The following is a 14,848-nucleotide window of genomic DNA, read 5'->3' as shown; positions in this document are numbered from 1 at the left end:
TGAAGTGCCTCAGGCATAGAGGCGGGGCAGGTGATATTTATATTTGATTGACAGCTCAGATATTTAAAAACATTTATAACAGGTAAGGATGATTTAATTTTAAAAAAAAATGGGTTCCATGTTTAATTTACAAAGGACTTTCATTATACAGCTTTTTATATGTAGGTGGCAGGTCCACTTTATCAAAAGGCACGTTTTACTGATTAGTGGAAATTTTTGGAGTGCTCATTTTTCATAACTGGTTTAATCTACTCCCTGGGGCTGTAGGTTTGGAGCTTGGCACCCAAACCCAATGTTTCTACTGGAGAGTGTAGATAAATTCAACATCTGTGGGGGGTATTTCTTTTTCTACTATAGCCCAAGGGAAGTCAACTTGGATCTGTGTCTTTTAGTTACTGATTTTAGAGGTCCAGTTTTACCCATTCTGCTTCTTGGTATTTGAGTAGAAGGTCCAATCACAAATATATCTGCTTCGATGTGGGCACATTTGATCTAGGTAGACATATTTTGGGTAATGTTGTTGAGAACTAAAAATATTTTCAAATAGTTAATTTGGGTTGAAACCCTAACCTCAATACTCTATGCTAACTAATTAGCTCTTGAGATCACTGTGACCTTGAATATAACGCTTGCCCAAGAAGTCATTCAATTTGTTTGTGGATCTGCATAGCTCCGTGAATTTTTAATGAGACTAGAAACCACCACCCCTAAAATTCTGCCGCCCTAGGCTAGGGCTTTTGTGGCCTTTCCACAAACTCGGGTCTGCTTCTGTCATGGGAAAAGAACAGATAGCTAAAAATAATAAATCTTTGCTCTATAAAGTAATTCCCACACAGTTTTATCTCATTTATGCTCACACTGTGCTAAGTTTCCATTATAGTATGGCCAATAATTAAGAATATGCTTTGAAATTGGCTCTGGCAATGCATATATTCCCATCCTGCATATATTTCCATCCTATGACATAAGCCAATGTTTTATGCATAGTTTGCTGAATAAGATCCAGTGTTTCATGTATGAAGGAGCTAGGGGTTCATACGGGTAAAAGTAAGCCAGGATGGAATTTTGGAACTTCAAAGAGGCTCGCTGGGGAGACAGGGCTGAAGAAAGCGCTTTGTTTCATGCTCTAATATGAAATAATGCAAAACTTCAGCACTATACATATGGATGCTCAGGATGGTGTGAGACTTCAGTAGATAGAAAATCTATTTTCAACTGTTAATTCCCCGTTGGCTTCTTATATTTTATCTGTAGCTTGAGAATATATACATTCTCAGCAGGTTTATCTCATTGGGTGGGTGCCCTTTTGTGTGACATTAACACTTTCTGGCTCATGCTGAAAAGGGTAAAGGTCGTACAAATGACTTGCTGCCTAGTTATACATAGGTCCCTTTTTTCTGTGAAATGCTCTTTTTGTGATCTCTATTGGCACAGCTTTGGCCTCTCACTAAACATCATTCTTTAAGACCCTTAAAGGAGAAGGAAAGCTACAAAAACAGTTTATTGCCAATTGATTAACCACAATAGTGCAAGCTAGAACGCTGTATTTATTCTGTAAAATGTTTTACCATACCTGAGTAAACAGCTCTAGAAGCTCTCACTGTTAGTTTAGGATAGCATCTGCCATATTAGCTTATTGTGACATCACTTCCTGTCTGAGTCTTATAGCTCTAGGCTCAGATTACAGCAGGGAGGGGAGGAGGGAGGAAGGTGAAGGGAAGGGGCGAAGGAGAAAGGAGCAAACTGAGCATGCTCAAGCCCTGCCCTGGAGGTTTAAGCTGAAAACAGGAAGTCTGATACAGAAGCCCATGAGTACACAATGAAAGGAAAGAAATGCTGTGTTTCTTTTGACAGAGGACTCAGAGCAGCATTACTTTGAGGGGTTACTGGTGTAAACTTGCTTAGTTTTAACCTTTCCTTCTTCTTTAACAAAACTTACTCCGAAGCTTTAGGTCATTTGATGGGTGACTATGTTTGGCAGGTCTTCAATTGATGGAGGGCCCATGCATGAGTGACTCTGCACAAAGTCATTATCCATTGGACACATTTAGATAACTAGAATGATTTTCATGGGCATTAAACTACTCTTTTCTCCTCAATATTCACTGTCTGTTATATGTGATCAGTAGGTTTGCGGGTACATAATGTTGCTTGATATAAGACTTATTTCATTCATATAGTAGTGCAGATCTGATGTTTTAGTGCACTGGTGGAAATTTTAGACTATTCAAGGTTTCCTTTCTTTACATAAAGCTGAAAGAAGCCCCTGCTGTATAATACTGCCCGTGTTGCTCTCCGCCAAACACTTAAGAAAGTTAATATAACCATGACAACCTGAATTTGCTGTATCAGTATAGTTTTCAGTGATGGCGCATTGGGTAAAATATTTGTGTTGTAAACTGTCAGCAAGTGTCAACACTGATAAAATATTATTGTTCACATTCCTCTTTACTTATACATAAGCTGACCATTTCCTATCCCTAGAGTGAGCCGGATATTAATAATTAATCATGGAGATATTTACATTTAAATACAGCTCTGACAAGCCAGCGACTTGTTGTATATGATGCAGAATTGAGATTTAATTGGAATTTCTTATTAAAAGCATATAAGCCGGCTCGTATTAAACGCAAATGGATTGATACACCAAAATCGTGGGTAGATGGCAGTTCAGTGTATAAGGGGATACTGGCTCATATACATATTGCCAAAATGGCTGAATTATAATAGTTCAAAGTCGCCGAAAAGGAATGGAAGTGACATTTAAGATTAGCTCATCCTACTATTTCTCATTTCAAATACAGAGAGCAAGAGCCAACTCAAAACCATAGGAAGTGCCTTGTAAAAAATCAGGTGTTAATGTTTTATAAACATCAACTTCAAAAAGCACATAAAATAGAATATCTGTCTTCCGACTTCCACATTCCTCCCTTTCCTTTCCATACACACAATGAATGTGAGATTCATTTCATTCTTGACTTCCATCTAATAACTTGACGAGCACCTTGACTTTTGTGATCATAGGAATTTCTTTTAAATTTAGAACCATTTTAAAAAGGTAAAACATTGTGACTCATTCAAGAATATTTCATTGAAAAATGTGCTTCATTAGGAAATATTAGATCTCATTGTACTAATAGCATAGTATAGTGCGTGTATTTATATAGTGTATTTATATATATATATATATACTGTATATGTACGGTTAGTACATTATGTATGTAACTTGTTATTAAGATTACACAGAGTAATAAATTACAATATTATATATTACAATTTTACTTCTTTTAAAAAATTAAACCAAAAAAAGTTTGAGTCTGAGAGTGTAGATTTTAGAGGGTGGACAAAGAGATTAATTAGAAAACAAAAAGAACGAGGACAACAGTTGGCCAATTTGCCTTTGGTTTTGACTAGGAGGATGGTTAGAAGCAGTGTCGGACTGGCCCAATGGGATACCAGGAAAATTCCCGGTGGGCCCAAGTGTCAGTGGGTCCTCTTGCTTCTAACCATTTAGCCTTGGTTAGTTCCTATTTCTTTATGGGAAAAATGTGTAATAATGGAAGAATATAGTAAGTAAAATAAAAGACTAGGAGAATAAAGAGATTGAGTGTGGAGAGGAGGAATAATAGTTTTGAAAATGGGAACATGGTCTCATGGCATCCCAGTCCAACAATAGTTAGAGGACAGACCTCCTATAGGACTGGGCAGGAGAGGCAGTATTAGAGAAAGAAAATCAAGTATTAGAGGCAAGTTCCAAATAGCTTCTTCTTGTTATAAATGAGTTTACCCAATACACCGTGGAGAGCAACTCAGCTCTTTTCTAGGAGAAGAAGTTCAGATAATAAGAAGATCAGATATGTATAAATATATAAGGGGATCATATAATAATCTCTCCAGTGCTTTATTTATCAGTAGGTCTTTCCAGCTGACGCAAAGTTCCTCCTAAATATTCAGAAGGGGTTTGTTATAGAGAGAGCTGTGAAGATGTGGAATTCTCTCCCTGAATCAGTGGTACAGGCTGATACATTAGATATGTATAAGAAGGGGTTGGATGGTGTTTAGCAAGTGAGGGAATACAGGGATATGGAAGATAGCTCATAGTACAAGTTTATATAGGGACTTGTCCCATTGCATCTTGGAGTCAGGAAGAAATATTTCCCTCGTCTGAGGCCAATTGGAGAGGCTTTTCATCTTCCTGTGGATCAACTAGAAATTAGACAGGTTATACACAGACATAAAAGGTTGAACTTGATGGACAAGGGTCTTTTTTTAACCTAACTTGTAAAGCCATTTGGACCACCTTCAGGGAGACACAGGTGATATTCCAATCAAATAGGCCCTGTGACAGGGAGGACCCAAGAATTCAGAGGCTAAATGTATTGACTTGTGAGGAGTGGGCTGCATGTGGAACGATTGTGAGTGAGATTTGGGCATAATTGGGGTATGGCAAGGGTAGAAAATGTGCACGACCATGCATTCAAGTGGCAATTTTTTGGGGGGTTCCATTATTGTTGTTGTTAGTAGGTCCCACCATAAAAGAGGCCAGGTTACAGACAGGCTAACAATTGGGGCCACCTGCAAGGGTAGCCCTACTTACTTAGGGGTATGGGCCCCTGAGGGCAGCCTTGAAAGCACCAGATAACTAAAGGGGAGTCATACTGTATATCCCTGGCATCTGTAGCTCTGGGGAGCTAAAAGCCAACTGGACTAAGCAGTAAGCAGACGTTACTGCTTACACAATAAGCTCTGACACTCTCTTTCTCTGACACTTATAACGGCTTGTAATTATCACATCCCAAAGGATCTCTATGTGTCTTTCAAATTGGAATCTTTACTCTTCTCTGTGTAACTTTTTTTGTTCCAGTGGTAACCACTGAAGTCTGTGACATATTCTGATATCACAATTCCCATATATTTTCCCAATCAGATTACTACTCTGGGCATTAACCATTCACCTTGATGTCTCATCTCCCACCAGGATTGCCTAAGTCGTTCCAATATGAAAGCTATATTTTTAACAGATTGCCTGGGTTAAAGGTTCAGCCATCTCTTATTCCGTATGAACAGACAGAATTATTCCATTGGAAAAGCAATCAAACTATTTGAGTTGGATTTTAATGCTTCTATAATGGAAACGCTTGACAGGTTATATGGGGATTCGAGGATTAGGTGATGATTGTTTTTGACACCAATTTGGTGCAAGGACCCTTCCTGGAGATAACAGTTTAATGCAGTTTTGATTTTTGAATTGGGCACCAGTAGAAGAATGCCGTATAACACTATGCATACATTTATCCTTTTAAATTATCTCCTAGCATTTTAGCGTGGCCTTTGATTGCCCAGGATAATAATAATAATAATACACAGCATTTAATAAAAGATGTCATATTCTATGTCACAATGTTTTTGCAAGATTAAAACTGAAACCTTGTTGGCTTAATCTTAATTCTTTTAAATATATTGTAAATGTGTTTGTTGGTGGGTGTACTCGCTGTAGGCTTTGCCTGTTGGCCACCCCATTTGACTATTTTTTCTTCAAATTATTTTAAATGCTCCAGCTTGTTTCAAAAATAAAAAAAGGTAACTAAAGCTTAAAGTTATGCATCCTATGCTTAATATTGTGCTTTATTTATTAAGTGCAAACATATAACAGGTACCGGATCTGTTATCCGGAGACCCGTTATCCAGAAAGCTCAGAATTATGGAAAGGCCATCTCCTTTATAATCCAAAAATCCAAATGGAATGATTTTCTTTATCTCTATAATAATAACAAAGTACCTTGTACTTGATCCCAACTAAGATATAATGAATCCTTATTGGAAGTAAACCCAGCCTATTGGGTTTACACGTATTTAAAGTTTACATGATTTTTTAGTAGCTTTAAGGTATGAAGAACCAAATTACAGAAAGATCCAATATCCAGAAAACCCCAGGCCCTGAGAATTCTGGATAAACAGGTCCCATGCCTGTAGTTGTGCTTTACCAATGGAGCTTACAATCTTATTTCCCAATGACAGTTCTATACACACAAAGGGTCAGTTTCATGTTAAACCATTGAATCTATCATTATGTTTTTGAGTATAAAAGAGATGCTGTAGGAAACCCTAACAATCGCAGTGAGAATATACAAACTGTCCTGGACTTGTTTGTGGCTTCTGTTCTAGCCTGTCCCCGCCAAAGCTCGGGGTATAACTAATTCATTGTCCAGACCAGGCCACCAACTGAGTATTAGTGATGGGTGAATTTATTCGGCAGGCGAATTTGCGCGTTTCGCTGCTGGCGAATAAATTCGCAAATCAAGCGCGAAAATTCACTGGCGTCAAAAAAAAAATGTCGCCACCATTCAAAAAACATACACCGGCGTCAAAAACGGACGCAGGTGTAAAAAACTAGTCGACGGCACCATTTCGTCAATTTTTCGCCGTTTCTCGTGAAATTCGCAAATTTTTAGGCGAAGCAAAACGGTGCAAATTCGCCCATCACTACTGAGTAGCCTTGTGCCTGACTACTGAGGCCTGGATTTGAAGATCATCCGAACAACACATATGTCTTGTGTCTCTCTACCATAGGGTGAGCTCTCAAAACCAACTACAAATTAAACTTCAAAAAGGCTTTTGCCATACACATACAGAATTGCAGAGAAAAGTGAGAAGAATGAAGGATTCTCCAACTCTCTTCCACCCTCCAGAGGGGAGACCCATTGCAGTGCAACACCTTGTGTTGAACTGCAATGGGTCTCCCCTCTGGAGGGTGGAAGAGAGTGGCCAGTGGAGGGGGTGAACAGGGACACCCAGCTACAGGGGTTTTAGTTCTCCTTTAATTCTGCCGAAGAACACTCTTAAAAATTGTCTTTTCTAGCACATCTCTCTCATTGCATTAGGTAACTAATAATGCCATGGTGGGACATAATGCCATGGTGGGACATTTCACATTCCCTTCACTTTCCCTTTTCAGAACCGAAGGGGTGCAGAAAGAATTCCAGATCCTTAATGTGTTTTTTTTATCCCAGATACTTTGCATGAGGGTTTTCTTTGTGCCTGTTCAGCTGAAGAAAAGCTTCTTATGTTCTCAACATGGATCGCACGTGGGTTTATTGTACAAGTGAAAGGAGATTTCGTTTTTATCTGCTTATTTTAGTCTTACACCTGGTCCTTATTTCTTTATGACTCGAAACAGTCATTTAACAGCATGGCACAAATCGGGAATCTATGCTGCCGAAATAGTGACAGGTTGGTGCTTATCCCAAACAAATGTAATCAGGCTTATTGCCCAACAAAAGAAATTAGCATCACTTTTTTTCACTTTAAATAATCCTAGTTAATATTGAAAACTATTATTCTGGTTAAATCAGTAGTGTTTTAAATACCATGTTAGATTTTAGATGTATTCATTGCAGTCTACTCCTGCTGCTACTTACAATACTTATCTGTCAAATCTTTTTAAAAAATATTTAAATAGATTTTCTTCTGTACCCTACAGGTCAACATTATGGATAACAGAGTTTGTTATGCTTTCCGATTATATACAGTAAAAGTGCCTTGTCTTGTTTTTACCGGCAGTTGGATTTAAGTAAGTAATGTAGTCCGGTTCTGCAAAGGGTCTATGGGTTCAGAGTCTGAAAATTGAGGAAATACATATTTGTGATTAGTGACAGGCGCGAATTCGCCGCCATAAAAAAAAAATGGACGCCGGCGTAAAAAATGAGACGCTGGCGCCATTTCACAAATTTTTTGCCTTTTCTCGGGAAATTCACTAATTTTCCGGCAAAACGCCCCAAATTCGCCCATCACTATTTGTGATATGTGACACTTGCCCTTGTGGTCAAGTTCCAAACAGGGAGGAAGCCTACCAATACATCTGGCAATGCCTTTAAAACATTTATTCAGCAGAAAATATGGCACAAATTTTTGGTGACCAATCCCTTCCTCAGGTGAAATACCTTGCCTTGTGGATCTTTTGGGAGATGACTTCAATGAGTGATTTTATTTGATCATGTATGTTGGGGTCTATGATGAAATTCAGGCTCTTCTGGGGTTTGAGCTTGGGACCTCCTGGTTACTGACTGCTCACCCTAACCACTGGGCCAGGAGAGCATCCAGCAAGTTCTTATTTATACTTTGGCTGGGTCTCAAGATTAGCCTTCTCATCCTAACATCCTTATTGGTGGGAAGAGGCAAATTGTCGCCAGGCGACTAAATCTCCCCGAATCTCCATTGTGTCTCTGCCCTTAAGGGATAGGATGATTTTTTGTGAAATTCCAACTTCACTGAAGAAGCTCTTTATAGGTTTATCCAGTTATATATGGAAAAAAGCTTGTATTTGTTGTTGTTGTCAGTCCCTGTGGTCCGTGTTTACATTCACACATCAGAGCATTGTGACAAACAAAGAATAATGCCGATGCCATCTGTACAAACAAATCTGATGTTTCTCGAGGCGAATGCATCACTCCCTGCTAGGCAACTGCTAAAACCTATGGAAAACAAGCAATTTTATTTCAGCAGCATGGTGTAGAGGAGACCACACTTTGAAGGAGGCCCGGTATAAGGGTTAAGGAGGTGCTCAGAATAATTGGAAAAAATAAAGGCAAATATGCAGACTCGCTCGAAAGCCAACAACTCCAAACATCTCTACAACATCTCTTTGAATAATGGGAATACATATTTTAGTTTTATTATTATTATAATCTGCTGCTTAAGTATTTATTTGGGGGTATAGTTTTCCTTTAATTCACCATTCTTAATATGTTACCTGAGAGGATTTCAAGGGTGCAACTTATTTATAGCGCAAATATAATATATAATGATATAATATCACTTTGGGGGTTATGTAACCAGTATTATCCACTGGTCTGATAAATATTCCCTTATCAGTAAATAATTTCATGGAAACACAGGTGTTTGTGCTGTTTTTCTCCGAGTTCTGCCCCTATATACACATTTATATGTAATTAAATAAATTGCCTCTATTATGCTCCTTTACCTTGCCGCCATGTTACTATGCTCTTTATTACATAAAATAGTCCCTTGTTTCTTTTGTTATATTTCTCGTGTACTAATTATATTCTTAAAGCGTTGACATTTCACATTCTCTGTTTTTAAGTATAAATGTTCCATATATTGTGTGTGTTGGAAATAGCATGGGCAGGCTCCAGGCAGGAGACAGGAGAGCTGCGCGCGTGAGTATGTTGTTAGGTTCGATTTTTCTGTACTTGTACAGATATTGGCAAAGCGATTCTAAATGGATCTGAGCAGAGGAAGTGGTTGTCTCCTTCAATATAGCTGAGCCACTTTCCTCATTTCTTTTTCAGGTTTTTTTTATCTTGAGCATGAATGACTTGCTTGTGTAGCTCAGGTATGGTCAGTTGGTTCCTCAACTAGAACTTCCAGTGCAGTAGCAGCGTATTGGACATGGGGCATCACCTTCAGCAAGAGTGTAACAGTTGAGAAGTCAATGTTATAAATAGTTTGGATTTACACTGGGACTTAGACAGTGCACATTGGTGTAGGTTGTTCCTACCTTGTTAGGGGTATAACATGGGCCTGGGCATCATGCTTGCTTGCATACTGTTTATTAGGCATTAGATGGGGAGGCAGTAGGTTTTTAAGTAAAGGATGTCCTAGCACATAAATGCTTTATGCCTTATGCACTTAATTTAATTGTAGCTCATGTAACCCTATCGTGGCCTAAACCAATGCTTAAGCTTAAGCTTAAGTATTTCTTTTCTGTGGTCTCTTCTCTTTAAGACTAGTATTACCTGCAAAAGCTACCACCACTCTGTCAATCCTAGGATGGAGCTCAGGGCTACTCTGCTTAGCTTACACTATGGTTCAGATTTATCCAAAATCCTCTCCCTGAATCAGTGGTACAGGCTGATACATTAGATAGCTTTAAGATGGGGTTGGATGGTGTTTAGCAAGTGAGGGAATACAGGTTTATGGAAGATAGCTCATAGTACAAGTTGATCCAGGGACTGGTCCCATTGCCAAGGAATTTTTCCCCCTCTGTGGCAAATTGTAGAGGCTTCCTCTGGATCATCTGACAGTTAGGCAGGTTAAAAAAAAAATTAAAAGTTGAACTTGATGGACATGTGTCTTTGGACCTCTGCCATTGACTCTTAAATTAATTTGGCAGCTTTAGGTGACGTTTTTCAATTAGAACTGTCATCATGGTCCAGGTGTGATAAATCTCACATTTAAATTTACATTCGAGTTGGTTCTTTTAAATTCGAATTCGAGTGAGTTTTGACATAAAAAAAAATTTGAATTTGAAAATTTCTACATATCTCATTCAAGGGAACTCTGTTCCCCAACATAAACTAAAAAGATGGTTCCTTTAGGGTCATTGTGTCTGAGCTGCTCATCAGTATCATTCCTGGTCAGCAGGTAGAGGCCAAAGAAGAAGAGTCATGTGCCCCACTAACTATATTAAAACTTGAAAAAAAAATGGTTATAACCCTCCTAGACCATTAGGGAATGCTATCCAAAAACCAGTCTTTTAACATTAAATAGTTGAGCATTGGTGCCACTTTATGTTCTGCAAGACCATAAAGCACTTAAATGTATGTTTTTGATTGTGACTTAATAGACTTTTGCACTTGAGATATTTAATTTCCTCTAGTGTTCTGTACAGTGATGATACAGCAGTCTAATGTCAGGGTTTTGAAGCCACTTTTGTGTTAGCCAGTCATCTTGACCTCATTCAAGATCCCTAAAACTGTGACTACTGAGCACAGCAGAGAGGCCAAAGGCTATATTTAGTTGATAGAAAACACTTTCTGAAAATCCCCGAGGTTACTATCGAGGGTGCAAACCGAATTATTCTACTGTAGAAGCGTGCTTAATTATATGGATTACTGAATAAATTGTCAAGTGTAAGAAATTATTCTGATAAATTAAAATACTAATTAAACAGGCTGTTGCAGAATTTTGAGAACATTATAGATTTCTGCTTCTCTGGGTCATTTGCATATCCTTCATCTATGAATTGAATTTTGAAGGACTTCATTTATATATTTGCCAACCCTTTGTTTCACACGTACAATAAAAAAAAACGCATATTGTGCTGGTCACTGCTTTTCTGGAAGAGTCGAGGTTTTGCTATTTATCCACTTATTTCATTATTATAAATTTGCCAGTTTCTAATTAAGGAAACCTAAAACTTTAGGACAGGGTAGTTTTAGGGTAGAACTACACTTCGGTGTGTGGCCATCCGTTCCGACGCGAGTAAGTGCAGGCGTCATGTCGGATGCGTCGGATCTAATGTAAGTAATACAAAAGTCGCACGTACAAGCTGATTGCATCCGACACAACACGACTGTCAGATGAAGACGCAACATGCAGCGTTTGCATACGACAGTCGTGTCATGTGGGATGCAATCAGCTTGTACGTGCGACATTTGTATTACTTACATTAGATCCAACGCATCCGACATGACGCCTGCGCTTTTCCTTTTGAGACAGTCTTGGTTCCAGAGAGGAAAAGGTAGAATTTGGGTGGATCTAGGACTTTCAGCAGTTAAATAACTTCAAGGAATACTGTCATGGGAAAAACATTTTTTTTCAAAATGAATCAGTTAATAGTGTTGCTCCAGCAGAATTCTGCACTGAAATCCATTTCTCAAAAGAGCAAACAGATTTTTTTTTATATTCAATTTTGAAATCTGATATGGGGCTAGACATATTGTCAATTTCCCAGCTGCCCCAAGTCATGTGACTTGTGCTCTGAAAAACTTCAATCACTCTTTACTGCTGTACTGCAAGTTGGAGTGATTATCACCCCCCTCCCTTTTCCCCCCAGCAGCCAAACAAAAGAACAATGGGAAGGTAACCAGATAGCAGCTCCCTAACACAACATAACAGCTGCCTGGTAGATTTAAGAACAACACTCAATAGTAAAAACCCATGTCTCACTGAGACACATTCAGTTACATTGAGAAGGAAAAACAACAGCCTGCCAGAAAGCATTTCTCTCCTAAAGTGCAGGCACAAGTCACATGACCAGGGGCAGCTGGGAAATTGACAAAATGTCTAGCCCCATGTCAGATTTCAAAATTGAATATAAAAAAATCTGTTTGCTCTTTTGAGAAATGGATTTCAGTGCAGAATTCTGCTGGAGTAGCTTTATTAACTGATTCATCTTGAAAAAAACATGTTTTCTGATGACAGTATCCCTTTAAGATTTAGGTACCAACTTTCAGGGGCCTATATATAACAATGGAACTTAACGGAATTAGACAGGGGTAATACATCCACCAGGAATGGAACAATGTTTTATGTTAAATTCAATATGCTTTAGATGAAGGTAATATTTCATTGTTTAGTTTAAATTGTATTTTATTTTATATATTTCCTCCTACATTTTTGTGTTTTGGAAAGTATATAATACAAGAGGAGGAACACAAAGAAAGAAATTATATGTAAAAGAAATAACTGATATTTAATGTCTGCTTAATATGTTTACATGTCAATAAACGTTGGATAAAAAAAAAAAAACGTAAGATTTAGGGATTTTGGTGATATAATGTTAGAATGTAAAATGAATGACCATCGCACCAGGAAAAATTGTTTGGAGAGTGGGCCTATGATCTAAGGTTTTTTTTTTTTGGTGTGCCCTGGCATCCCAAATTAAAGGAACAGTAATGCCAAAAACATTTTTTTTTAAAGGAATGACAATATGATATAGTGTTGCGCTGTACTGGTACAACCAGTGTATTTGCTTCAGAAACTCTACTGTAGTTTATATAAACACACTGCTGTGTAGTCATGGGAGCAGCCATTCAAAGCTAGAAAAGGCACAGGATACACAGCAGATAACAGATAAGCTCTGTAGTATACAATGGGATTCTTAAGAACTTATTTATCTACTCTGTATCCTGTGCTTGAATGGCTGCCCCCATGGCTACACAGCAGATTGTTTATATAAACTATAGTAGTACTTATCTGTTATCTACTGTATGTTCTGTGCTTGAATGGCTGCCCCCATGGCTACACAACAGCTTGTTTATATAAACTATAGTAGTACTTATATGTTATCTACTGTGTATCCTGTGCTTGAATGGATGCCCCCATGGCTACACAGCAGCTTGTTTATATAAACTATAGTAGTACTTATCTGTTATCTACTGTGTATCCTGTGCTTGAATGGCTGCCCCCATGGCTACACAGCAGCTTGTTTATATAAACTATAGTAGTACTTATCTGTTATCTACTGTGTATCCTGTGCTTGAATGGCTGCCCCCATGGCTACACAGCAGCTTGTTTATATAAACTATAGTAGTACTTATCTGTTATCTACTGTGTATCCTGTGCTTGAATGGCTGCCCCCATGGCTACACAGCAGCTTGTTTATATAAACTATAGTAGTACTTATCTGTTATCTACTGTGTATCCTGTGCTTGAATGGCTGCCGCCATGGCTACACAGCAGCTTGTTTATATAAACTATAGTAGTACTTATCTGTTATCTACTGTGTATCCTGTGCTTGAATGACTGCCCCCAACACACCAGTTTTATCAGTGCAGGGCAACAATACATTGTATTCCTTTATTCATTCCTTTAATCCTTTATTCGTTCCTTTAAAACACTTTTTTTTTGGTGTTACTCTTCCTTTTACACTGGATGCACAATATGTATGACCAATTCTTTCTTTCTTTCTTTCTTTCTTTCTTTCTTTCTTTCTTTCTTTCTTTCTTTCTTTCTTTCTTTCTTTTTTTTTTTCTTTCTTTCTTTCTCTTTCTTTCTTTCTTTCTTTCGTTCTCTCTCTCTCTTTTTCTTTCTTTCTTTCTCTTTCTTTCTTTTTTCCTCCCCCTTCTTTTTTCCCCTTTCTTTAGACATGTTAACCAGAGTCATGGCTCAGGCCTGCTTCCAAGAGCATACCTCAATAATACATTATACGTTCTGTGCCTTTCAAGGTTCTCACCTGCCTAATATATTCAAGTTCCATACATAAGTTAGCATGTTTTCAAAGTGCCTGTTGAGCCAGCATTACCCAGTCCTAATAAAGCTTGCTCCTTTTGGAAAAAAAACCTATTACATTACATCCATGCTTTTGTTGAAGCTTAAAAAAGTATTTTGCATTTAGACCGGGGGACGCTAATGGCCTAACACAGCTGCCATGTAGGTGTTATGACAATAATAGCTCCAAAGACCAATGTGTCTTTTGTTTGACATATTAATCATGCTGGCTTATTATGAAGTTTGTGTTGTCCCTTAAGCTCCAGGAGAAGAAATAGTTTATTGTGTCAACTCCTGGGTTGAAAATGGAATATAATTAAGATAATTGTTCCTTGTGATGGGCTTTTGAAAGAGTTGGAAGCCCGTTAGCTGTTAATGAAATGCAGAAACAAGGTGAGTTCAAATGAGCAAAATCCCTGCGTTTTATTCTTTTAAAATAACCTTTGTGTATTTTTTCTTTTCATTTCATTAACAGCTGCCAACAAAGATGCGCTTGAGAAATCCACTGGCTTGAAAGTCCTGCAGACCGGAGTTGGGGAGGTAGGGTCTTTAAATATTTGACTTGCTTATTATTACTTACCCCTGATACAGAGGGGTTGATTTACTCGCATACCGTAGTTTTTTGCGAAAAACTTGCGAAATGCAAAATAATTTTGACGCGTGACAATTTTTATGTGATCTCTCCAATTTTGATGACAGGTTTTTTGCCGGCGAATTGTTGCCGCAGTTTCGCGAATTCATTTGCTTGTGGCAAAACGCAGATATTTACTGCAAATTCGTGTCTGGCTAATTTATTCGCCCATCACTTAACAAATTGCTTACTGGTTGCTTGCTATTAGTAACTGCATTATTTAAGTACCTATGTTAGAAATGGGTTTCAACTATATTTTCCAGT

General features: G+C 38.1%; 1 protein-coding gene across 2 annotated transcripts in view; it reads left to right on the top strand.

Annotated features, from left to right (window-relative positions):
- The window catches only part of ptprn2.S (protein tyrosine phosphatase receptor type N2 S homeolog), a 577,776-nt gene that overhangs the window by 337,303 nt on the left and 225,625 nt on the right, over positions 1-14,848 (top strand). For both annotated transcript variants that reach the window (XM_018269027.2, XM_041567358.1), the window contains one exon: positions 14,429-14,493. In XM_018269027.2, the coding sequence (XP_018124516.1) occupies positions 14,429-14,493 (65 nt within the window). The remainder of the gene's footprint in view (positions 1-14,428; positions 14,494-14,848) is intronic.

This window comes from Xenopus laevis, chromosome 6S (assembly GCF_017654675.1).
Source record: "Xenopus laevis strain J_2021 chromosome 6S, Xenopus_laevis_v10.1, whole genome shotgun sequence".
In the NCBI taxonomy this organism is placed as follows: domain Eukaryota; kingdom Metazoa; phylum Chordata; class Amphibia; order Anura; family Pipidae; genus Xenopus; species Xenopus laevis.
The sequence above is the reverse complement of the archived record's forward strand: the minus strand, read 5'-3'. Positions and strand labels throughout refer to the sequence as shown.